Here is a 27,099-nt window from a genome sequence, read left to right as displayed (position 1 = left end):
TATTTTTGCCATGTTCAGGCGTTGCATTCTCTACAACTGTATGTCTATAGAAATGTTAAAGTGAAAAAAGAAAAAACGCGTTCACACATGCAAAATGAAACAGACATTGCGAAAGAGACAGGACTGATGCACGTTTGTCTTTGTTTAATTATTTTTTTTTAAATGTTTTTAATAAAAGCAGTTTTGTACCCAAGCATGTCTTGTACGAAATGTAGTTTTTGACACACTGTGTTGGAGCCATACCATGTTCTTTGTTTTTCCTTCTCTTCATATGATGTCTGAGTTTGACCGCATGGTGGCGCATGTGCCCCCAGGATTAAATTATACTCAAGGTAATGAGCGTCAGGTGTGTGAACCTTGGAGACGAAGGGTTTTTTTTGCTTTGTTTTTTGGTTTTGTTTTGTTTTTCAAACCGTTGTCGGTATGCAAAAAGGATTGTGTTGTCCTTTGGATATTAATGGAAAATGATTGACTTTACTGGAATTAAATTGTTTTTGACCACACGACCGAACAATGGGTTTTGTTTTTTGAGGCAAAGACACGCCTCTGAAGAGTTCTCACCGGTTCAACCCCACAACAAAATAGCGTATTATTGGAAAGATAATTTGATATATAATTTGCTGTGAGCGTGGATACGGTTTATTTTTATTGCCTTTAGAACAATGTGTGGCTAATATTCTAGGATAGGGGTTGAGGGAGGGTGAAGCAGAGGGGGAGTCATTTATACCAGCACACTGCAGACTTACTGTAACTCAATATGAAATGAGGTGAAAAGTAAAATGTTCATCTCATAGGATAAAACGTTATATGGTTACTTTAAAATGCATCATAATCCCTTGTTTTCTTCTTCTTCACACTGCTTTATATTTTTACGAACGCACACTATCTCGCAGAGGTATTTGTTCTAGTGTAGTTGCCGTAGTTGGCGAGCCAAGATGGCCGATCTTCTGCGCATGCGGGTCACCGATCGTGCGGGGGTCACCGATCGCGTCTTGTCATGCACACTACCGTAAATTCTAGAATAGGGCGAACAGAAAAAATGAAGTGCGGCTGACTGGACTCCGTAAAAAGAAAAGGCGGCGAGCTTTACTGCAATCAAATACTGCGGCGGGGGTCGATTTAACATGACTATGCAGAATAATTCCGAATAAGATTATATAGTTATGCATATCAGAGCCACAAGAGGGTTTTAAGGTAGAAAACAGTATCCGGTGTATTGACATTAGTGTAAAACTCGGCCACGATAATAAAATAAAGTTTGGAGGTACTTAATAAAAATGGACATTTGCTGGAAATGGTCTAAAGTTGTACAGCGTTTGGCCACTGGATCTGTTAAGCAGGAAGTACAGCTAAGATTATCAAGAGCGCATGCGCAGCTTCTTCAGAGCTCTGGATGTAAATTCTCCTCAACCGGTAAAGGAATGTAATTTAATTTAATCTTTAAAATGCATTATGGTCTTAAATTACTTGCCACATTACGGCGTAAAGAACACACTTCATGCTGTTACTTTACGAAATATAAACGTTACGTCGCCGCCGTTGTTTGCTATGCTTGGCTACGTCCGAGCAGACGTCATTTTACTGGTGACGGATAGTTAAAAAAATAAAAAACTACAACGTTACGAAACGACGTACGTTTCGTAGATAAGTAGCACGTAACCATTACACCAAAAGTTGAAGGCGATACGCGTCATTGCCAGTTAAGTTCGAGCTACTACACTCACTCATAAGCAATATGTTACGCCATTGTGTTAGATGTAATGGCTTCCATCGAGGCCCATATAAAGTTTAAAAACAAACAAACAAAAAAACTGATAGCAGCTTCTCTCTGTGCTTGTTTCGTCTTATTAAGGATAAACGATGGTGTATATGCACTTAACATGATATGGCTAGCTCTTACGTTATCATGCCATTTGTATCACGCCCAAAACGCAACATTCTGCCTCCTAAATCAATCGTATGATTTGAACTGTGTCTATAATGTTCGTCGTATAACCGAAACCCCTGTTTCGACCTTATGTTATGAATCTAGCCATCTCCTTAACATTAACTGTAACATGCACCATTATACCATGTTATTGGATGAGTGCTATACAGGACTGTGTCAGAAAACTAGAATATTGTGATAAAGTCCATTATTTTCTGTAATGCAATTAAATAAGCAAAAATGTCATACATTCTGGATTCATTACAAATCAACTGAAATGTTGCAAGCCTTTTATTATTTTAATATTTCTGATTATGGCTTACAGCTTCAGAAAACTCAAATATCCTATCTCAAAATATTAGAATATTTCCTCAGACCACGTAAAAAAAGCCAAAATCAATAATATTAAAACAATAAAAGGCTTGCAATATTTCAGTTGATTTGTAATGAATCCAGAATGTATGGCATTTTTTCTTCTTTATAGAACTATTTCACCATTTTCATGCTGAAATGTAAGGCTCACAAGATTCTGGTCTATTATCATTATTCTATGCATATTTCTTTATCCTATTTTAGAAACATGAAATTCTGTGAGTGTGAGTGTGATGGCAACTACTGAAGATGAAACCATGTCCACTGGGGAGATAGTAGTGGTGAAAACTGATGGTGAATGTAACGCAGAGGATCTCAATAAAACCCAGGTCATCCTTCAGCTCCAGTCCATTAATGCAGGGTAAGTAACTGGATTCAGTGTTACAACCTCGGCAACGTTAAACAAAAATGATAGCATTAACATAAGCACAGGTTTGTCACAAACAGTAATTAAAAAAATATAAACAACATTTATTTGTTTATTTTAAAACATGAGCATTGAAAACATGCAGCAACCTCAGGTTTTGTACACAGTCATGCACTCATTGCGTTCCCCCATTTAAAAAAAAAATTGTTCTTGAACACTATGTCATAGTTGTTGCAAAATTACAGCATACCGGCTCAACATAAACTGATGGACATTCTGTATTAATATTGAACAAATAAATTAGAATAACATTTTATTTTAAGATGTGTGTATTTTACAAAATTGATGTGAAAAAGGTGCTTTATGTTCATCCATCTGATGTGTTCCTCTACATACAGTACAGGCCAAAAGTTTGGATACAATTTATTATTCAAAATGCATTTGCTTTACTCTCATGACTGGTTACTTTGTAGATACTTACTGAAGGAATCAAAACAATGTATTAACTGATGTGGCGTTATGTAATACTACTTAACTCATTCACTGCCTTTGACAAGTATACTTGTCAATTGTATTTTTTAGAGCGGTGCTAAATGGGGGCGAATCTGAGCATACTCCACTGTAAATATCAAACTTGGAAACAACTTTACTGATGCCCAACCACCGGTAGATGACATCATTGCCCCATTTTATACGAAATAAACAGAGTCCATGGGAGAAATGGCTGTATTTTGGCAAACCTACATTTTTCTACTGTCAATTATAAAAGAATGGGACGGGGCAAAAAGTAGGGAGTCTATTCTGTTATTTGGTAGATTCGGTTTATATATAATTATTGAATGTAATATCACGTGAGTATTGACAATTTTAAAATTTTCTAAAATGACTGGCAGTGAATGAGTGTTAACCAAAAAAAAAAAGGTGAACTAACTGAAAACATGTTTTATGTTATAGATTCTTCACAATAGCCGTCCTTTGCTCTGGTTACTTTTTTGCATACTCCTTGCATTTTTACTTCCTGGAATTCAAAGACTGTTGGAAAAACCTTTCAGGTGACAACTTTTTGAAGCTCATCAAGAGAATGCCAAGAACGTGGAAAAAAAAAGTAATCAGAGAAAAGGGTGTCTATTTATGTACTGTATTTATTTTATTATATTAACATTAAGTACATAACTCCGCATGTGTTCGTTAGTTGTCATATTTGTCGTTATAGTTTTGATGCCTTTAGTGAGAATCTACAATGTACATACAGTAGTCATGAAAATAAAGCAAATGTATTGAATGAGAAGGTGTGTCCAAACTTTTGGCCTGTACTGTATATTAAAGGTAGGGATGGGCACCGAAGACGGTAGTTTTGTGGTAGGGACCGATTTGGGTCGGTACTTCCGATCACCGATTCACGTAAAATTAAACAGTGCTTTTTTCGGTTCTGAAACACGTCGTTTTAAGTTGTGATTGTGCGGGAGAATGTGAGGTGACAATTTTCCATGGTGCACTTCAACGCAACATTATGTGCAGATTACACACCCGACATACTGACGTCGCCCACTCGCGGGAGCGCGTCTGGTTTGGAGCCGCGGGGTCGGGCGGCGGAAGCGACTGGTGGCTAGCCCAAGTTTCACCCGAGTGTCCAAAATGTATGTGTGTCTGTGTTGGGGGGGTTGGTCTGGACGTCAAGTACCTCATAGCTCTTACAGGCATTATTTGATCTACCTTTTTAGTTTAATGAACAAATAATACCAATAATAAATGAATAACTTTTTCAACTAATTTTAGGTTAAAAGTCTATTAAAAATTATTTTACATTCAGGTGTTATGACAGCATCTGTAAACTCGTAAAACATGCAATTATTAATTGTTAACTCTACTTTTATTGCAGAGAAGAATCTGATGAAACTGCTGTGTCAGTTATGATAGATGAAGCACATCCAGGTAAGAGTATCACAAGGATACAGAGAACCCATCGCTGACAGTGATATAGAGGTATATCACTGTAGTCATGTTTCACATGTATCTTCTCATTCTTATAGAAGAGACTGAGGAAGGTGATGTCGAAATTGGCTGTCCTATAACATGTGGTGACAGTCAAGCAATGTTACTCGTGAAGAAATTTGTGTGCCCAGGAATCAATGTAAAATGTGTGAAGGTTAGTATTTCTTCGTTTCACGTGGAATGAAATTTAGAACCGCACCTTGCAACCCCTTACCGCTCCAATATTATTATTATTATTAATAATATTATTAATATTAATAATATTATTAATATTAATAATAATAATAATAATGATAATAATAATAACTAGAGCTACGAGCAGCTATAAAGGGCTCTCACAATCCAGGCCACATTGGGGTACTTGCACATCAGGGTAATGGCACGTTGGGGTTTTGTTACATAGGACAAGGACTGTCTAAAATGTAAATGTTTTTTCATGCCTTGTGTGTGCAAATTTTCATTAATGGCACACTCACACTAGGGCCATTTTTTCCATACCATCCTGAAGCCTGATTGCCCCCACTCCCCTTTTCCCCTCCGGCCCGCACTTACATTACTCAAAGCGTGCCCGGGCCCAGTTGCCTCCGAAATATACGTCTTCATGTTGATTCACGCAAGAAGAAGACGTCATCATAAGGGAACTGTTGTTTAGACTGCCCAGCAGCGCTATGGAGAACAAACTCGACAACACGGTTGCACTAACTTTTTTTTTTTTGTCAGTTCTCTGCTAAATATCATCATCAGACAAACGTGAGCCCTTTGCTGCTATCATCTCTTTGTGCTAGGAACGCTCTTGTTGTTGTGTGGTCAACAGTTCTGGTCGCTCGCTATGTACGCGCACGTACGTACGTACGTACGTATCATCATGGTTAAGTTTTGCGTAACCCGTAACTCGCCGCAGCTGTGTGCATGTGCGGCTAACCTTACCATTCTCTGGCCCACCTCTCCAAATCGTACCAAACTGGGGTTCCGAACTGTACTCAGGCGCGGATCGTTTGCGCTCACGCTACCTAGAGAATCCGGACTTTAGCAGCAAGCGTGCTTGGGCATGGTACAATGGTCCTAGTGTGAGTGCGCCCTAAAAGGCCAAAAATAATGCGCTGTTCCCAAAATAAAATCAAAATGGCGGACTTCCTGTTCGGTTTAGCATATGGCTACAGAATATTTGTTTGTAGGTCTTGGGCTGATAGGTATGCCTCCCAATTTTCACAAAGCTAGCTGAATCGGAAATGCTTCATAAAAATTTCTAGAAGGAGCTATTGAGCCAAAGCAAATTGCACAAGAAATCTCTAAAATATTCATGTTTATGACAGGTCTGATGTGTATGCAAAGTTTCATGAGTTTTTGGACTCTCAAAACCCCCCCAGCATTTTTCTTTGAAAACAATGCATTGCAACGGCATGAAACAAAATAAAAAGCTTTTGATAACTTTTCATCTTAAACATCTTAAGATGAAACACACCAAATTTGTAGACAATCGGATAAGTTTTGTAGTAGGAGTTTGTTAAAATATAACCCCTATAAAAGGCCACAAAAAATGGCTAAAAATCCCAAAGTAAATCAAAATGGCGGATTTCCTGTTTGGTTAAGCACATCGCTCAAAGAGACTTGTTTGTACGTTATGGGCTGTTATATATGCCTCCAAATTATCATGGCGCTAGGTGAAACGTACAACATCATTGAAGAGGAATTTTGGAACTCAAAATTGAAAAGTGATGCCCCACCTCTGAGGGACCTCCTGTTGCGTTTTGCACATGGCACCCAAAGACTTTTAAGTGGGCTGTTACATGTCCATACGGGCCTCTAGGTGCTTCGTACAACAGGTAATGCTTCATTAAGAAGGAATATTTTCTTTTGCAAACAGTGCATGCTACAGCAGCAGCGTACGATGAAACAAAACTCATCAATAACTTTTCATCTTCAACACCTTAAGATCGGATACATTCTGTCGGAGGACTTTGTTAAAGGGCCTGTCTGCCGGTTTGACTCTGGAAAAGGCACTTTTTAAATACAGGATTTAAACAAGCAAACTATTTCTTAATTTACAGATCAGGGCTTGTCTTCATTTCTGGTGGTCCTAAACCCCCACACCCCCCAGCCTGTATTTTGCCATTTTGTGTTTGTTTTGTGGATTATTATTATTTTTTCACTCACTCACTCACTCACTCACTCACTCACTCACTCATAGAAGCTTACATGTGTGAATCAGTGAGTGAAAAAAAAAAACAATCCGTGCGTGCTTTCAAATTGCTGCGAGAGTGACGTGACGCAGCCGACAAATTCGCCCGGCCCCGTTTGAGAACCAGAAGATATTTTTCCCTGATGTCCCAGGTTTTGAAATGGTAGAGCCCACGTTTGAAGTCAATCAGTTTAACCGTGTAGGACAAGGGCAGGAGTGGGACCCCTGTAAATGTGCAAAAATCGGCCAAAATTGGACATTCAAATACTCATATCTCACTTCCTGTTAATTTTAGGGGACAGCTATCAGTCTTTTTTGTTCGTCTGGATGTGCTACAGGTGCCACCCAATTTTTGTTGCTGTAGGACAATCGTAGCAGGACAGGTACCCATTAAACCAGGGGTGTCCAAACTTTTTCATTTGAGGGCCACATACAGAAAATCCGAAGGACGCAAGGGCCACATAATGTTATGAAGAGAAATTGTGTTTTGTCCTAAAAATTGCACAAATAATTTATTTGTGCTTTTGCATATTTAGAAAAATGCTACAGTATATAAACCAATGTATTTGTAATATGGCAGTAGGGTTATTATAGTTTTGGAATTTTTCATTTTAGTTAGTTTTTATTAGTTTTCAGGGTGGTTCTGTTCGTTTTTATTAGTTTAGTTCTTTAAAAAATGTTTAGTTTAAATTTAGTTTGTGAGTTTCAGTATTAGTATTAGTTTAAAAAAATTGTGTTACTTGTGCGCAATATTTAAAAAACACCATGGGAGCAACGTCATCTGAAGGTGCTTTTCTATTGGCTGCTGCTAGTTGACGTCACTTCTGTGTGACATACTTTCAGACGTCATTATTCCGGTTTGACAGTCACCCCTTCTACTATTCATTTTCTCTCATTTTCCTCATTCATCAACTGATGACACATGGACTGTCCTACCTGTCTGCCTGATCACATTTGCTGTAGTTGCCATCTGGGAGCACATCCTGACCATCCAGAGCCTTTCTCAACTCCTTCCTGAAAGTCATACAACACTCTTCTTTTTTTTCAGCTTCCACCATTTCGTCCTCTGCTCTGCCTTTGCCCTCGTTGTCTTCCTCACCACCAGTCATCCTACACACAACCATCCTATGCTGTCTGGATACTCTCTCACCTACCACTACTTTGCAATTGCTGATCTCCTTCAGATTACACCGTCTACACAAGATGTAGTCTACCTTTGTAGTTCTACCTCCACTCTTGTTGGTCACCCTATGTTCCCGCCTCTTCTGGAAGAAAGTATTCACGACAGCCATTTTCATCCTTTTTGCAAAATTAACCACCATCTGTCCATCTGTGTTCCTCTCCTGGATACCAAACCTGCCCATCACCTCCTAATCTCCTCTGTTTCCTGCACCAACATGTCAATTGAAGTCTGCACCAATGACAACTCTCTCACTTCTCACTTCATCTCCCAGAGGGAGCCATCCCAAAGGGATCAATAAAGTCAAGTCTAAGTCTAAGGGATGCTCTGCATCATTTCATCAAGGTCCAACCAAAAGTTCTTCTTCTCCTCCAGCTCACATCCTACCTGTGTCGCATACCCCCTAACTACATTGATCACCAGACCTTCCATTCCTCACTTCAGGCTCATCACACTATCTGACACTCTTTTTACCTCCAGGACATTCTTAACAAACTCCTCCTTCACAAAAACTCCTACTCCAATTCTCTTCCAATTTAAACCATGATAGAACAGTTTGAAACCAGCTCCTAAACATCTCGCTTTGTTCCCTTTCCACATGGTCTCCTGAACATACAGTATATCCACCTTCCTCCTCTGCATCATGTCAACCAGCTCTCTATCTTTTCCTGTCATACTTCCAACATTCAAAGTCCTTACTCTCAGTTCTAGACTTGTGGTGTTCCTCTTCTCTTTCTTCCTACGAACACACCTTTCTCCTCTCCTTCTTTGACCAACAGTAGTCCAATTTCCACCAGCACCCTGTAGGTCAACAGCACCGATGGCGGGTGTCGTTAACCCGGGCCACGACCGATCCGGTATGGAAGTCGTATATTTGATTCGCATGTTTGGTTGGCCAAAGTTTTACGTCGGATGCCCTTCCTGACACGACCCTCTGTATTTATCCGGGCTTGGGACCGGCACAAGAAGACACTGGCTTGTGCCCCCTTGCGTCTTTACATTAGTCAGTAATTAGTAATTTATAGTCAGTAATTGTAATATTATTACCAAAATGTATCGCGTAACTCGTTATATTATGTCGTTACTGACTAAACATAATATGTTACTGTAACGCGTTACCCCCAACAATGATCGTGATATATACCGTTAGCGAGAAGGCTGCAGTTTATACTGTGATATGAATTTTGGGCCCTATCGCCCAGCCCTTGGCAGCGGGTGTCCTCCGCTGTCCTCCTTGGCGGCGACGGCGCTGTGTATTTTCTCATTTTTGATGGACTTTTGATTGATTGATTGATTTGATTTATTGAACATATAAACATACAAACAAAAAGCAGAGAAAGAAAGAATTAAAAAAGAATTGGTGCCTTGTTGATGAGTGCTGCTTTAAGTTTTGATTGTGCGTATTGTGTATGTCAGCAACTGTTGCCGTCTTGCCAGCGGTTGCTTTGACTTGATTTTGGTAGTGATGGTTTTGTGTCTCGGGCCCTCTCCTGGCTTGCATTGTCATACCTGCCGCTGTTGCTACCGTTGTTGCCATTTGCTGCGTTGATGAGAACTTGCACAACTAATAATGTGGAGGAGGCTTCGTCATTCTGTAACATGGCTTTGAGGGTTTTCTACCTCTTTTATAGGGAGGATGGCCGGTTTATGTCAATACTCATCTAGGTGCACCGTCAGGTCTGGCTGACTCAGTCCCCCTTGGTAGAGGCTTCCTGGAGGGAACTGTGTCTCCTCCCTGTGTTTCCCGGTCAAGTTTTCAGTTCTGCCGCGATAGGAGCGCTGAAACGTACAGTCCGTGCTAGTGACACACGTTTGAAGTTTGCTAGCCTTGTCAGCTCCTATGCTCCTCCATGCTCTGTGGGACCTGATTTCCGGCTGTCCCTCGGTCGCGTACTGTGTACAACCCTAGCAAAAAGTATGGAATCGACTTGGCCTCAAGGTCAACCTGGAGAAGTCCTCTCTCGTTCCCTCCTAGCGGACTTTGTTCATCGGGATGTTGTTGGATACCACATCCATGACTGCTCGGCTGTCCTCTCAGAGGGTGGACGGTGTTCTGCACCTCGTCTCCCTCTTTTGTGCCCACAGGATGCTGCCTTACGTCCTCTTTCTGTGACTGCTGGGCAAGCAGTCACAGAAGCTTCTGTGTGACATACTTTCAGACGTCATTATTCCGGTTTATATCAAAATAAATCTACTAAAAATCACATTTAAAATCATCCCCAAAGGCTCATGCATTAAATTAATGACCAAAAACTAAAACGAAGGACATGTTTGCTATAATTATAGCTAGTTTTAGTTTTGTAAACATAAAATGTAGTTTCAGTTAGTTTTTGTTTTTGTTTTTTCAAAAGCATTTTCGTTTTAATTTTATTTCGGTAACAATATTGTTTTTTTTGAATTTTAGTTTTTTTTAATTAGTTTTAGTTAACTAAAATAACCTATAACGGCACCAGTTTTTCGATACCCTCCCTTCTTACTTTGACCATCTCCAAACATTTGTGTTTTATTTTATTTGAACTGAGTCAAGTGCCATTTTTAGCATATGTCGCGGGCCACTGAAAAATGGACGACGGGCCGCAAATGGCCTCCGGGCCGTAGTTTGGACACCACTACATTAAACCTATGTAGGGGGTGCTACAGACCCATTTTCCTGTTGTCATGTATGGCGACTTTAAAATATCAAATTCTTCGCCAGGCCCAATGTGTTGTGTAAAGTTTGGTAAGTTTTCGTTCACGTTTAGTGTCTCAAAAATGAGATCGTTTGCGGAGAATAATAATAATAACTAGAGCTGCGCACAGCTATAAAGGGCCCTCGCAGTCCGGGCCACTTTGGGGTACTTGCACATTGGAGTCCTGGCACGTTGGGGTACTGGCACGTTCGAACAAGTATTTATTTGAAAATGGCATAATAAACCTTTACATATGGAATTTCTTTGCCGGGTGTGATGAGTGTGTGAAGCTCAATGAGTTTTGGTCAATGACAAGACCCTCAAAAGTCAGCCTACTTTTTTATTTTTTGGCAATGATTTTCCCTACTTGGCATTTTTTTAAATATGCTCATCATCGTTAGTCTTACTCATAGCATAATATTGAGAAAAAACGTTGAAGAAAAGGCGGGGGGGGGGGGGGGATTTGCCAGTTGGTGGTGCTATCAGTATGATGAAATATAAATTTGTAGATATCTTCAGGACTGGACCCTCATCAAATTTGTGAAATTTTTAGAAGATCATGTTAAAGCAGAAACGTCATAATATTCGGTGTGGGGCATGACCAACATCTTAAGGCTTTTCTGACAAATTTTCAACTGGATCCCTTGAACGGACTCGGTACAGTAGATAAAAATTAAAACTCATTCACTGCCTTTGACAAGTATACTTGTCAATTGTATTTTTTAGAGCGGTGCTAAATGGGGGCGAATCTGAGCATGCTCCACTGTAAATATCAAACTTGGAAACAACTTTACTGATGCCCAACCACCGGTAGATGACATCATAGCCCCATTTTATAGGAAATAAACACAGTTTCAGAGTCCATGGGAGAAATGGCTGTATTTTGGCAAACCTACATTTTTCTGCTGTCAATTATAAAAGAACGGGACGGGACAAAAAGTAGGGAGTCTATTCTGTTATTTGGTAGATTCGGTTTATATATAATTATTGAATGGAATATCACGTGAGTATTGGAAATGTAAAAATTTTCTATAATGACTGGCAGTGAATGAGTTAAATATATGACATTTCTTGTCACCACTAGGTGGCGCGACATGCGTAACCGAATATTAGCATATAGATGTTTTCAGGCCGTGGCTATTAAGTTGCATGGGAAGTTTGGGATTTTTTTGGAGCTTGTGTTGGAGTTATTTAGCATTTCCTCTTTCTGGACAAATTAAATTTTAAATCCTATATTTAATGCCCCGTCCCCGTCATTTAGTATCTGGAAAAGTCCAAGATTTTTTCCCCAGTTGTTGTCCCAAGTCTTGAGGTTATACTTGCCAAGTTTGTAAACAATCGAATGAAAACATCCGGCAAAAATAGAAAATAGGTCTGTTCGTGCGGGAGCGCTGCAGCACACCGCAGCTGAGACGCAGTCGACCCGTAACACACACACGCACCCGGTGTAATTTGCACCATTCGAATTAATGGAATCTAATTGGTTGCGTCGCCGGAAGCCGCACCGCAGCCGCATCCAGTGTAGTGTGCTTAGCTCTGTGTGGGGGGCATGCAGTAAATGCCACCAAACAGAATCCTCACCCGCCTGCATCACATCCACAACTAAGCAATAAAATACTTGGTAAGTAAGTAAGTCAGTAAGCTTCATTTGTGCTTAAAGTATCTGAAGCTAACGCTGTTGATGAGCACAAATCTTTGATAAGACAAAACACAATACTGCTCTGCTTCCCTTCTGGCATTGCTGTAGTGCAGGGGTCACCAACCTTTTTAAAACACTGAGCTACTGTACTTTTTGCGTACTGACTATTGCAGGCTAATTGACTCTTATGAAATAACAAATTTACTCAAATTACCTTTCTTAAACATAAACTTTCCGTTTACCTTAATTATGGCAGCACCATATGGACAAAACATAAAAGCAGTAATGTTATGCCTGAAGGAAGACCACACTCCCCATGAGGACAAGCGCATTGCGTTGTCTTTGAGCTCACGCCAGTGAGTTAAAGCCCGGCCAATGTTGATCCTTGGCTATCCTTTTATACGGGTGGCTTCCTTTTTTCATTTTTGTTCCCCAGACAAAACGTTTTGCAGCTTCTGCCAGGAAAGCAGTAATTGTGCATCGACATTCAAATTGACTTCCGTCTTTATAACGAATGGGGAAATGGGGAAGCGACGTATGCCATAAAGCAGAACATATGTAGTTTTATTTCGTCCCTCCCAACATCCAGATGGTGGTTCTGAAACAGCATGGAAAATCCACACACGCGACGCGTACCCTCAAGAAAAGAATACATAAAAGGACACGTGGTCCCTGGTTCAGGTTGACGCCATCACCAAGTATAAGAGGGGATGGGAGCCGGAACAGGGTCTCTTTAAACCTTGCGCGGTTCGCTCACTTTGCTTACCGCTGTTCTTGTCCGTCACTGGTGGCCTGTGAGCTTGTTGATTGGGGCTGCGGTAGGGCTGGGCGATATAAACAGTATACAGTATTCAATATAAGGTATACATTTTAGAAGGTAGAGCATGTTGATGACGTCACCACATCGCGGATGTTGATGACGTCATCATATCTGTGCCTTTGCGCATGGCTCGCAGGCAGCCAGCTTGACTCGTCCTCATGCAACTGTCGACTTCCAACATCAACACGACTCCACCGAGAAATTATATTTAATTGGCAATTAAGGACGCTAAGAGACGAGAGCACCGCATGGGGGAGCGTCCCGATCGCACGTTGTTTCTTTTGGAACGCGACGAGGTTTATCTTGCTTTCTTAGCTTTTTCACATTGCTCGGCAGAGAACCATTGCCATTCTATGTCACTTCGCACGGAATGCGTTGCGACGTAAATAACAATGGCGGCGCACATCTAAATAAAGTTTCTACTAATTGTATTGAACTGGAAATGATTTTTGAAAAATAAATTTCATAGTTATGTTAGTAACAACCAAATAAATAATGTAGAGCAAACTTGTCATGACAGCCGGGGTTCCTTTTAAGAGGAGAAGCTTGGTTAACGCTTATTTCCTTGCTGGGCATAAAAAAATGCTTTGCATTGGCAGCTTTTAATTAACTTGTCACTCCATTGTTGCTGTATCATCCAAAAATGACCATATCACCAGTCGAGATATTGTGTATATTTTTTCGTCTACTACGCTCGATAATCTTTAATTGACAATAACATTTGACAGTCTATACTAGTTGTTAGTCTTAAATTTACAATCTAACTGTACACACGCGCACGCACACCCCCACGCACACGCACGCACACAGTGATTGTCAACTTCGTCATTGAATTCCCTTCCCTTCAATGTGTACTTTTGTTACTGTCCCGGCTGTTACATAGCGAATGTGCGTGCGTATGAAAACTTAAAGGAAGGCTATTGGGTGCCAGTGCCAGACTGCCTTCTCGTTGAGAATGACGAGTGCAGGTAGGCAGTTAGCTTAACAATGCATTGCTACTTGCGTCGTCTACCGCAACAACAAGCAACAAGCGGCAAGTTCCAGTCAACATACAGTGCAGTGCGTTGCGTTCTAAATAGTAATATTATCACACTAGTAATAATAATAATAATGATAAAAACTAAACTTACCTTGCTCTGTTTCCTTGTAACATGTGGCATCATTGATGGCGTACTGCTATGGTACGCCATTGTTGTTTTGCACAATTTGCAAATAACTATTTGTCCTCTCAATCTTCTCGAAATGGTCCCAAACGCTGGACATTCTTTGTCTTTTGTTAGGGTGATAGTAGTTTTTTTTTATTTTTATTTTTTATTTTATTTTATTTTTTTATCTTTTTATTTTTTTTATTATTTTTTTTTTACTCTGTTGCAACACACTCTGCGCGTAGACATAAAAGGGTTGGATGAAACATGGACGGCGGCGGCGCTAACATGGTTCCGGTCGGAGCGTCGACTTAAATTTTTCCAGTCGTCCAGTCGACTTGGTCGACTATTTTTCCCAGCCCTAGATTCCTGTCTAACCTCGTCTGTCATCCTGTCCATTACCACAGCAAACAAGAAGGGGCTCAGAGCTGATCCCTGATGTTGTGCCACCGCCACCTTGAACTCCTCCGTCACACCTAAAGCACACCTGACCACTGTCTTACAGTCCTCATATATGTCCTGCACCACTTGAACATACTTCTCTGCCACTCCAGACTTCCTCACCCAGGCACCCAGTCATAAGCTTTCTCCAGGTCTACAAAGACACAATGCAGCTCCTTCTGATCTTCTCTGTACTTCTCAATCATTGATCGTACTCTTCTTTGGTATGAACCATACTGCTGCTCACAAATGTTCACCTCTGCCCTAAGTCTAGCTTCCACTACTCTTTCCCATAGCTTCATTGTGTAGCTCATAAGCTTTATTCCTCTGTAGTTGCCACAATTATGCATGTCTCCCTTGTTCTTAAAAATTGGCACCAGCGCACTTCTCCATTCCTCAGGCAGTTTCTCATTATCTAAGATCCTGTTGAACAACGCAGTCAGAAATTCTACTGCTACCTCTCCAAGACACTTCCATACCTCCACAGGTACCATACATCAGGACCGAGTGCCTTTCCACTCTTCATCCTCTTCAATGCCCTTCTAACTTCATCCTTACTAATCTTTGTTACTTCCTGGTCCACAACAGTCACCCCTTCTACTATTCATTTTCTCTCATTTTCCTCATTCATCAACTGATGACACATGGACTGTCCTACCTGTCTGCCTGATCACATTTGCTGTAGTTGCCATCTGGGAGCACATCCTGACCATCCAGAGCCTTTCTCAACTCCTTCCTGAAAGTCATACAACACTCTTCTTTTTTTTCAGCTTCCACCATTTCGTCCTCTGCTCTGCCTTTGCCCTCGTTGTCTTCCTCACCACCAGTCATCCTACACACAACCATCCTATGCTGTCTGGATACTCTCTCACCTACCACTACTTTGCAATTGCTGATCTCCTTCAGATTACACCGTCTACACAAGATGTAGTCTACCTTTGTAGTTCTACCTCCACTCTTGTTGGTCACCCTATGTTCCCGCCTCTTCTGGAAGAAAGTATTCACGACAGCCATTTTCATCCTTTTTGCAAAATTAACCACCATCTGTCCATCTGTGTTCCTCTCCTGGATACCAAACCTGCCCATCACCTCCTAATCTCCTCTGTTTCCTGCACCAACATGTCAATTGAAGTCTGCACCAATGACAACTCTCTCACTTCTCACTTCATCTCCCAGAGGGAGCCATCCCAAAGGGATCAATAAAGTCAAGTCTAAGTCTAAGGGATGCTCTGCATCATTTCATCAAGGTCCAACCAAAAGTTCTTCTTCTCCTCCAGCTCACATCCTACCTGTGTCGCATACCCCCTAACTACATTGATCACCAGACCTTCCATTCCTCACTTCAGGCTCATCACACTATCTGACACTCTTTTTACCTCCAGGACATTCTTAACAAACTCCTCCTTCACAAAAACTCCTACTCCAATTCTCTTCCAATTTAAACCATGATAGAACAGTTTGAAACCAGCTCCTAAACATCTCGCTTTGTTCCCTTTCCACATGGTCTCCTGAACATACAGTATATCCACCTTCCTCCTCTGCATCATGTCAACCAGCTCTCTATCTTTTCCTGTCATACTTCCAACATTCAAAGTCCTTACTCTCAGTTCTAGACTTGTGGTGTTCCTCTTCTCTTTCTTCCTACGAACACACCTTTCTCCTCTCCTTCTTTGACCAACAGTAGTCCAATTTCCACCAGCACCCTGTAGGTCAACAGCACCGATGGCGGGTGTCGTTAACCCGGGCCACGACCGATCCGGTATGGAAGTCGTATATTTGATTCGCATGTTTGGTTGGCCAAAGTTTTACGTCGGATGCCCTTCCTGACACGACCCTCTGTATTTATCCGGGCTTGGGACCGGCACAAGAAGACACTGGCTTGTGCCCCCTTGCGTCTTTACATTAGTCAGTAATTAGTAATTTATAGTCAGTAATTGTAATATTATTACCAAAATGTATCGCGTAACTCGTTATATTATGTCGTTACTGACTAAACATAATATGTTACTGTAACGCGTTACCCCCAACAATGATCGTGATATATACCGTTAGCGAGAAGGCTGCAGTTTATACTGTGATATGAATTTTGGGCCCTATCGCCCAGCCCTTGGCAGCGGGTGTCCTCCGCTGTCCTCCTTGGCGGCGACGGCGCTGTGTATTTTCTCATTTTTGATGGACTTTTGATTGATTGATTGATTTGATTTATTGAACATATAAACATACAAACAAAAAGCAGAGAAAGAAAGAATTAAAAAAGAATTGGTGCCTTGTTGATGAGTGCTGCTTTAAGTTTTGATTGTGCGTATTGTGTATGTCAGCAACTGTTGCCGTCTTGCCAGCGGTTGCTTTGACTTGATTTTGGTAGTGATGGTTTTGTGTCTCGGGCCCTCTCCTGGCTTGCATTGTCATACCTGCCGCTGTTGCTACCGTTGTTGCCATTTGCTGCGTTGATGAGAACTTGCACAACTAATAATGTGGAGGAGGCTTCGTCATTCTGTAACATGGCTTTGAGGGTTTTCTACCTCTTTTATAGGGAGGATGGCCGGTTTATGTCAATACTCATCTAGGTGCACCGTCAGGTCTGGCTGACTCAGTCCCCCTTGGTAGAGGCTTCCTGGAGGGAACTGTGTCTCCTCCCTGTGTTTCCCGGTCAAGTTTTCAGTTCTGCCGCGATAGGAGCGCTGAAACGTACAGTCCGTGCTAGTGACACACGTTTGAAGTTTGCTAGCCTTGTCAGCTCCTATGCTCCTCCATGCTCTGTGGGACCTGATTTCCGGCTGTCCCTCGGTCGCGTACTGTGTACAACCCTAGCAAAAAGTATGGAATCGACTTGGCCTCAAGGTCAACCTGGAGAAGTCCTCTCTCGTTCCCTCCTAGCGGACTTTGTTCATCGGGATGTTGTTGGATACCACATCCATGACTGCTCGGCTGTCCTCTCAGAGGGTGGACGGTGTTCTGCACCTCGTCTCCCTCTTTTGTGCCCACAGGATGCTGCCTTACGTCCTCTTTCTGTGACTGCTGGGCAAGCTAACGTCCCTGATGGTGATTGTTCCCCTGGGCCTTGTGTTATTGTGACCATTGCAATGGTGGTTGATCAGTTTCCGTCTCGATCCGCTGCTGGATCGTCAACAACATCTCAGAGTGTCCAGTCGCTTCATGGTTGCTCTTGCATCCTTGGGTTGCCGATTTTTCTGTCAGCGGGCGTCTCACTGAATGTGGTGCCAGCCCGCCGTGAAGTTGTCATGATCGATGCCAGCCTGAGAGGAAGGGACGAAATTTGGCAACACAGGCCAGTCATCAGCAGGGGAGAGATTGCTGCACATCAATGTGCATTGGTGCATCTGGCCCTCATTTATTTTCTGCCCTTCTTTGCAGGTCTGGGAGTCTTGGTACGCTTGGACAACACCTCCACCGTGTACCACATCGATCATCAGGACGGTACGAGGTCAGCCCAGTTGGTACGGGCCTCACAGTGGCTTTTTCAGATGGGCCTCCCTCCGCCTTGCCAGCTTACGGGCCATGTTTCTCCCGGGCATTGCCAACCAGGCGGCGGATTTTCTCTCTCGCAGTCGTCCGCTTCTGGGGGATTGGCGTCTACACCCAGAGGTGGTGAGCGCCATTTGGAGTCGCTTCGGCAAGGCGACGGTCGATCTCTTTGCCTCCGAGGAATCCACTCACCATCCTCTCTAGTTTTCTCTGCGGGACCAGAACTGCCCGCTAGGCCAGGATGCTCTGGCAGGGCTCGACAGTGCGAGCATTTCACTCGCAAATGCGGGCAACTTTCAAATGCGTGCTGGTAAAAAAAAAAATCAATAAAAAATACCGCTCGCACAGTGCGAATGCATTAATGTTCTCTCTGCACTATGTTTAAAACGTACATTCGAAAGTTGCCGTGTCCTCCGCTGGCTCTCCCACAGCAATGAGAGCACACCACCGCGCGCCGACTCAATTGAATAGTGTTTGAGTGAAACATGACCCGCTGCAATGTGATTGGCTGGCTACTTACTTCTTGATCGGCACAGCATACGTGTACACGCGCACCGCGCAGACTACAATTTACAAACATATATGCCGCTTTTCCATCGGGTCAGTTCCACTCCGAAGCGTCATATTTTGTCCCCGAATGTCTCCACTCTTTCGGGGCCGAGCGGTTCCATTGTAACCTCTGTTTAGGCCCCTTTCGGCAGTGGTTCTGCAGCGCCGGTCGTCGGGAGACGAGGGAGGTCGTGTCGTCACCTGTCATCTGATTGACAGACAGCAACGCAGAGAGCACCGCTGTGGCACACGCCCATTTCCTTGTTTTTATGCGAGAGAGCAGAGGCGCCTGCCAGTCTTTGCCAAAGTCATAAAAATACAGTATATACAATAAATATGTTTTACAACAATGCTGAACTATATTTACAATTTAAAAGGTACTTGTGGATGGATTTGTAATGTTTGTGGTTTTAAAAAACATCACAAGTGCACAACGCTGGCTGGTCGTGTGCTCCCATTCACTTGAATGAGAGGTCCATATTAAATTGTAAATATGGTTCAATGTTGGCGCGACTTGCCACTCGTCAAATGTTATGGCTGATCCGCAAGCACTGGGTGGGGAATGCAAGCTTGGCTTGGACAGTTCAAATGATACAAATTAAAAGGGCAGGGGAACATCGGCCGAGGAGCAGATGAAGAAGAAAAAATAACTGACTTTTACTGAGCTAAACAAAATAATGTTCACATGAGTTAAGTTATACGAAATTATTGGCTTGTTTTGATAGCCACTGCTGTTGCAGGCAAACCTCGTGTTCCCGTGAAATATTTTGCAAATATATCGAGTTGAGTATGCCTAAGGTCATGCTGTACCGCCAAGAAAAATATGGTGCGACCAAATCATGTGCTGTGCGACCAACTAAAAGTGTTACTCGCACCAGTGCTACCAGTGGAAAAGTTTGTGTACAGCCCTGTCTGGCACACCCTTGGCCTGGTTGCCTTCTGTATGCTTTTCTGCCTCTCCCCTTCATTCATCTGACCCTTCAGAGGGTCCTTCTGCAGGATCACACAATGCTATTGGTGGTCCCTTTTTTGGCCAGCCCGGACGTGGTTCCCTCTCTTCCGCAGTCTCTGCTGCTCCGACCCGTGGCCTCTGCTTGATCGGTTGGATCTGCTGTCCCAACAGCAGGGTCGGATTTGGCATCCCGATCCCCGTCGACTCCGCCTGTGTGTTTGACCGTTGAGGGTCACGACCCATTATAACAGAGTGCTCATCTTCTGTCGGCATATGATCCTTGCCAGGGCTCCTTCCACTTGTTTGCTGTATGGTAACAGGTGGAAGTTGTTTGCGGAATGGTGTGCCGGCTGGGGGGTGTATCCTGATTTTTTAGAATTCCTTCAATCTGTTTTGGATAAGGGGTGTACCCCTTCTACACTCAAGGCCATGTTGCTGTGATGGCAAGCCTGTTGGATGGCATAGCCTCATGGCCTCCTTCCTCAGAGGGTCCCTTCATCTTCATTACAAGAACCCGCCTCGTGTCCCCACCTGGGACCTTCACTTGGTGCTCGACGCGCTGTGCAAGGACCCCTTTCGAGCGTTCTACTAGCTATCGCATCTGCTAAGGAGGTGGGGGAGCCCGTAACTATCTGTTATCTGTATCTTCGTGCCTTACTTGGCACACCAACGGGTCGGGGGTCACACTGTGGCCAAATGTTACTTTTTTCCCTCAAAGTTTTGTCTCGCTCTCAAGCTAACAGCCCTATCCGTCTTGCTCCTCCGTCGATGGACAGGGATGTCACTCCATGTCTTTGTTGTCCAGTACAGGCGCGTCACTCTTATTTGGATGCTACGGCGTGTTTCCGTAAATCCACCCAACTCTTTGTCTTATGATGGCCCGGCGATAGGTACTGCTCTTTCCAAGCAACACCTCTCTAGGCATGTTCTGTTGTCCCGGAGTGGATTTCTTGGATCCGTCTATCCTGACGTATAGCTAGTGCAAGCGGCTCAATAAATATCGAAAATAATATAGGCGATGATATAGGAGAGATTGAGCATCTTTGTCTTGTACCTCTCTGTAGAGTAAAACTCTGTGATGTAATCCCATTAGTAGTAACTGTAGCACCAATTTTAATGTCAGTGTTAATTAGTGCTATCGGTCGGTAGCTTGGTGGAAGGTTGGGGTCTTTTTCTGGCTTTACTAAAAGTTTAATTGCTGCTGTATTCATATGTTGGCGTATGTAACCATAAGTTTTAATTTCTGTTACTACTCTTAAAAATAATGGAGGAAACATTGACTAATAGTGCTTAAAAAATATAGCCGGATAACCGTCCGGACCAGGTGCTCTGCCATTAGGCTTTTTGTCTAGAGCAGGTTATTGGTTATATGTCACGGAAGAGGCTGAACTGTTTTTTGCACATCAGTTTGTTTCCGGTTCGGTTTGCGACGTGTGGGCTGCGTCAAAAATACCTGTGCTTCCGACTTTGTGCCCCTCGGTTGCGCGTTCACAACCCGGACCGGAAATGAACTGATGTGCAAAATCACATCCCGCCTTTTCCGTGGCATATACCCCATACAACTCATTTATAGTAGACGGGGCATCTAGAGTGTCTTTATGTTCAGTAGATGACTGAGGTATATTTAAGCTATTAAGGAATGCCTCAATATGCTCAGGGTTAGGCTTATTCATTTCCGAGTATACATTACGATAATAGTTATAAAAAATATGATTACCGTATTTTCCGCACTATAAGGCGCACCGCATTATAAGGCGCACCTTCAATGAATGACATATTTCAAAACTTTTTCCATATATAAGGTGCTACAGTAAAGGCATCGGGTTACGCTGTGCATCCATTAGATGGTGCTGCTCTAAAGGGAATGTCAACAATACAGTCAGACAGGTCAGTCAAACTTTATGAATAGATTACAAACCTGCTTTCTGACAACTCCATTCACTCCCAAAATGAATAAACAGCTGTTTTATTATTTTCTCTGAGGTAAAGTATTAGTATTAGTATTAGCTAGCGATCCAAGATGTCGGGATCTTCTGTGAATGCACGTCAAGATCGTGCAGGGTCACTGATAGCGTCTTGACAGCGAGACCTGTTGCGGCTCAATATTGATCCATATATAAGGCGCACTGGATTATATGACACATGGTGAGCTTTTGAAAAATGTAAGGCTTTTAGGTGCGCCTTATAGTGCGGAAAATACGGTAATTTCTTCTGATGATTGCTTGCACTCAGCATTTGTCCCTTTAATAGCTGTTATGAGAGATTTTTCCCGATTTCGTTGAAGTTGGTTTGCCAGAAATTTACCGGATTTGTTATTATGTTCAAAATTATTGTATCTCAGTTGTTGTTTTATAAACTCGGTCTTTTTAGATATCTTATCGTCTAACTGTATTTTTCTATTTTGTAATTCAGTCCATATTGGGTTATTTGGGTTTGTTGCATATTCATCCGTTAATTGTTTAATTTTATCTTCCAAGTCTTTTTGTAGTTTTTGATCCCGTTTTCTTTTTATAAGTTGAATATGATATAATTTTCCTCTTATTACCGCTTTCCCTGCTTCCTAGAGAAGAGAGTTGTTTATTTCCAGAAAATCTGCCCATTCCCTTCATATAATTTTATTAAACTCTGCATCTTTCAGCAGGTTGTTCGCTTCTGTGTGCCCTGCAATTGGCTGGCAACCAGTTCACGGTGTATCCCGCCTACCGCCCAAAGCCAGCTGGGATAGGCTCCAGCACCCCCGCGACCCTTTTGAGGAGTAAGCGGTTTAGAAAATGGATGGATAGACAGTTGAAAAATTATATGAAAACTGCAATATTATATTATCGTTTATCACAATAAGTTCTGGGGCAATTTATTGCCAAGCAAAATTTCTTATCGTGACAGGCCTTCTTGTTTGTTTAGCAACTGATCGTGACATTTTACTTATTTTTATGTTGTACTCTATTTATTTTCAACCACACAATAATTAAAATTAGAACATTTTATATAAATATTCCATAAAATGCAATTGGGGTCTGGAAAGGGTGAGGGTTAAATGAATTTCCATTCATTTCAATGGGAAGAGTTACCTCAATTTAAGAACGTTTCAACTTCGTGGTCGTGGAACCAATTAACTTCGTAAGTTGAAGTACCACTCTATTTTAAAAACTCGTTCATGGGCACAACAGAAATTGTTCAGGAAACAAAAGAACAACAAACAAAAGTGTTATGTTAAAACCTTATTTGCGACAAGAAAAACTGTTTGCGACCATTAAAACTATTGGCAAATGTTTGACAAATGACTCCGTTTGCGACCTTTAACAAACGCTGATGAAAAATCAACATTCACTAACTTTGCAAACTCTTAAAACTTCGCCGCTCAGTGAGATACGTGCTTGTACCTATCCATGGCAACTTGTGTTTTCACTCTCAATAACAAGGATAGAAAAGGCTTATGAATCCACCCGAATTGCACTTTTTGCAGAGAATGCAACACGGAATTGTAGTTAAGGTAAGCCGTTTTAAGATTGTATTTACAACTGTAAATAGAAAAAAAATAACGGAGTTAATAGCCGCCAGATTGTCATCCATTTCCGTGGTGAAGCGCGAGCACTGTGCTCCTCTCATCTGAACTCAGCTGTTTCATTTCACTGGCTCCTTATTTTGTGACACTGTCAATAACCAAACAGCACATTTGAACAATGGTTTGCGATTCCAAATGGTCTGAGTAAATGTGCTGCCGGAGTGCAATGCTAGTATGAATGCAGCCTATAATCAGCAGCTCGATATATGCTGTATTCATCATACTGCATTTTAAAAGCATTTTAAATTTATTAAGTGTAACAAGAAGGGTGGGGACCACCATGTGGGGTGGTTCATAATTGCTTAATAGAGGAGTAAAAAAAAAAAAAAAAAAAAAACGGACAAAAAAAAAGTCAAATTGTGCTTCCCTGATTTCAGTTTTTGCGGTTAGTTTCAGGAACGTAACCCCCACGATAAACAAGGGAACACTGCATTCTAAACACTATTGTACATACACTTTGTGTAGACTGTCTTCGTCCTCTTTCAACAAACTAATATATATCTCGCCAATACTCTCTTCCGTAGTATGATGATCAGCTGATAAGTCCAAAGCAGTTTGTACATGTTTCTGGAAAAGCCACTCTGAAAGACTGGAAACGAGCAATCCGGATGGGTGGAGTCATGCTAAGGTGGGCTGTAATTCTAAAATGTTTATATGATTAGCAGCAATAACTATATGCATATCTTTATCTTGATTTTGTTTCATTATGGATACTAGCAGATTAAAAACTTCTTGATCATTCTCAAAGTTTTTCCTGGCTCAAACTGAGGCAGAGGTGGCACCATCCTGACCATGTGCCATGACATGCATGTATTCTATAAATTCAACTGACTCACTTTCTTTTACAGGCAACATTCTTCAACTTAATAGTTCCAATAAGAATATGACTGTTATTATTGGGGATGCTCCGATCAGGCTTTTATGCGGCGTCTTGCTCGACACATATATTCCACTTGTCTCACTCTTACCTTTTCTACTCGAGCATCCCTGGCGGCCGTCAGAAAAAAATGCATGTATTAGCCGCATCATTGTATAAGCTGCAGGGCTGAAAGCGTGTGAAAAAAGTCACGGCTCATAATCCGGAAATTATGGTAATACATTGACGTAGATGCACTTGGCTTATTACTTGTATTTTGAAATTGACCCACACAGCGCGTGGTAGGCGTCACGGCTCAAGGCGACTAGCTTGACTCGGTCGACGGTCGCCTTCCAACATCAGCACGCTATTACTAAATTACATTTAATTGCTAATTAAGTAGAGGTGTTTAAAAAATCTATTTGAATATTACAGTGTGCAATTCTAGTATCGATTCAATATGCGGCTGGTTCGATGTTTAAACATCAATTTTGAATAGAAATATTCAACAAAACGCCCTACTTAGGGTTAGGGTTCACACTTTAAGCATGGAAGAATGTTATATTAATGGAACATTAATCCTTAAAGGGATAGTTGAGTTTGAGTTGAGTGGCAGAATCAGACATTTATTGAGCCATTTTCAACAGAAGAAAGTTGATATTTTTTTCAAAAAATAATTTGATAACATGATTAATTTTTATTTTTTAATACCTTTGAAACCGATGTTAAAATGAATTTAACGCCGCCATGTTTATTGTACATGTGACTGGATAACTCGGATGTAAACGTCACTAGTGTGTAAACGCTGGACAACGGAAGCACTATGAAATGCAGCAGTGCATCTAGCGTTAAACCCGGAAGGATTAATGCCAAGTTCAAACCACGTGATTTTTTTGTCTTTATAACCCAATAAATTCGCTCTGTGTTGTGGACGGGGCGTGTAGTCACACCACAAATCTGAACTCAACAAGACACCACCCGATCATAGCGTGATGATTTGCTAAGGGAATGCGTCACCACTGTTTGTCGGGGAGCTCGTCGGGGAGCTTGTTTATTCTTTAACAAAAATATGTTGTCATCTTTATCTGGAGAGAGAGTGAGGTTGCTCTGAGTTATCAAAATATTAACTATTTGTATTTTGCATATTTATGGCCATACAAGAAGTTGATCTTTAAGAAGATGAGAATGTCAACATTCTCTGGAGAAAGGGCTGCTCTTTGAGCAGTCACTATGTCCCCTGCTGTGGAGAACACTCTCTCACTTTTGGAGAGCTTGGACAAATTTGGGTACTGATGTTCATGGTCCTTCCACCATTTCAGTGGATTTGCATCCACAGAAATTACTTTAGCCATCTTGTATAGCTCAATCTCCTCTTTGAAGACATCAGACAAATGTTTTGGTGTTGATGATGCTGTGTGGGCTGTGCTGAAAAAAAATCGCCAAACAGTTCACTTGTTCTCTTTGCTGCTTTCACTCGGTGATGCAGTTTCCGGATCATCTGCAGGGTTTTGGCTGGTCCCTTGTTCTAAGACTTGACACTGTAAAAGATAAAGTCACATAAAACAGCTGTTTAATATAATGAAAAGGAAGTTGTGACGACACAAACACATTGTTGTAATTAAATATTAAAATACAAAATGTGAATATATTAATGAAGATAACTACTTCTCAGAATATGAATAATTTTGTTTGGCCTACAAGATGAATTTGCATCATTATTAATTGTTGTCATTTCATCACGTTAATTTCAATTGATAACATACCTGCGTGGGATGCTTTTGTAGGTTTTTCTCTGTCAGACTATTGAAGATCACATCCTGAGAGAGGTCATCCAGGTAGGGTAAAGACTTGAACTGAGGATTCAAGGAAGTGCTCACATTCAAGAACTGTTGAAGTTTGGGATAGTGTCATTGTGCATTAGCCGAAAGGTGGCCCTTCCATGTTGGTTGCTATAGCAGATTTAACATCCTTCACAATCTGTAAATCTGTGTCATTGTGTTCCATTGATGTGAGAATGGTGTGTTTGAGTGGCAGGATCATAGACATGGTTGGCTGCTGGTCTGAGCTCAGTAGAGATGTGATTGTTTTCAGTGGCTTCAGTACTTGGATCATGTTTTCCATAACAGTCACATCTTGATCAGAGAGCGTGATGAGCTCTTTGGCACTCTTCTTAACATCTTTCTCTGTGAGTGCTGAATAAATAGCAGCTTGTTGCTCTCAATAGCGTGCGACCATGTGATAGCTGGAGTTCCACCTAGTAGGAACATCTTGAACCAACTTGTGATGCGGAAGGTGGAGCATCTCTTGTTTGGCCTTTAATGCAGCTGCTGCACTTGTGCTCTTGTGAAAAAAGGTGACCACCCTCCTGACTTTGCCCAACAGACGAGAAATCTGGTTTACTTCCAATCCCTTCTGGGATGCCAGGTTCACTGTGTGCGCAAAACATCCTATATGTGGTGACAATCCAGCTGCATTTGAGGCATTGACAATGTTTGTGGCATTGTCTGTGGTTACAGAGATGGTGGTGTCTTGTCTGTCCAGTTTCCATCCTTGTACCGCTTCCTTTAATACGTATGCCAAATTATCGCTTGTGTGTGATTCATAGATAGGGCGAGTTTGAAGGACTGGACTTTAAAGCAGCTATATGGAAGATTTAAAATTTCAAATCACTACTGCCACCTGTGGCCGAAAATAAACTGCACGCTCGTACACGCTGCATGCACTCGTACATGCACGACCTCATTACTGAAGACTAGGGTCTTCATATCCAATTTATGTGTTTAGAGGTAAGAAGTTTTATAATGTTATACAAAGCCGGCCACTTCACAGAATGAGACTCTCGATCCCTACTAAACAATTTATGTCCACGGGACGTGCAGATCATATTGCTTTAGTCGGTCGAAGTCCAGTCCTGTGCTGTACTCCAAAACGATGTGCAAAGTACGTCAATTAATTGGCCCTCA

General features: G+C 41.8%; 1 protein-coding gene across 5 annotated transcripts in view; it reads left to right on the top strand.

Annotated features, from left to right (window-relative positions):
• The first annotated feature begins 313 nt into the window (after nt 1-313).
• The window catches only part of gmeb1 (glucocorticoid modulatory element binding protein 1), a 42,172-nt gene continuing 15,386 nt past the window's right edge, over nt 314-27,099 (top strand). For 2 of the 5 annotated variants that reach the window (XM_077507318.1, XM_077507314.1), the window contains exons 1-5: nt 1,201-1,413; nt 2,504-2,660; nt 4,546-4,598; nt 4,697-4,812; nt 23,805-23,908. In XM_077507318.1, the coding sequence (XP_077363444.1) occupies nt 2,533-2,660; nt 4,546-4,598; nt 4,697-4,812; nt 23,805-23,908 (401 nt within the window). In that variant the 5' untranslated portion in view covers nt 1,201-1,413; nt 2,504-2,532. Of the gene's footprint in view, nt 333-944; nt 1,010-1,200; nt 1,414-1,472; nt 2,661-4,545; nt 4,599-4,696; nt 4,813-23,804; nt 23,909-27,099 lie in introns of those variants that run through there. The other 3 variants (XM_077507317.1, XM_077507316.1, XM_077507315.1) reach the window with 3 other exon arrangements.

This window comes from Festucalex cinctus, chromosome 19, assembly GCF_051991245.1.
Source record: "Festucalex cinctus isolate MCC-2025b chromosome 19, RoL_Fcin_1.0, whole genome shotgun sequence".
NCBI lineage: Eukaryota > Metazoa > Chordata > Actinopteri > Syngnathiformes > Syngnathidae > Festucalex > Festucalex cinctus.
This window is presented reverse-complemented; position numbering and strand designations above follow the sequence as displayed.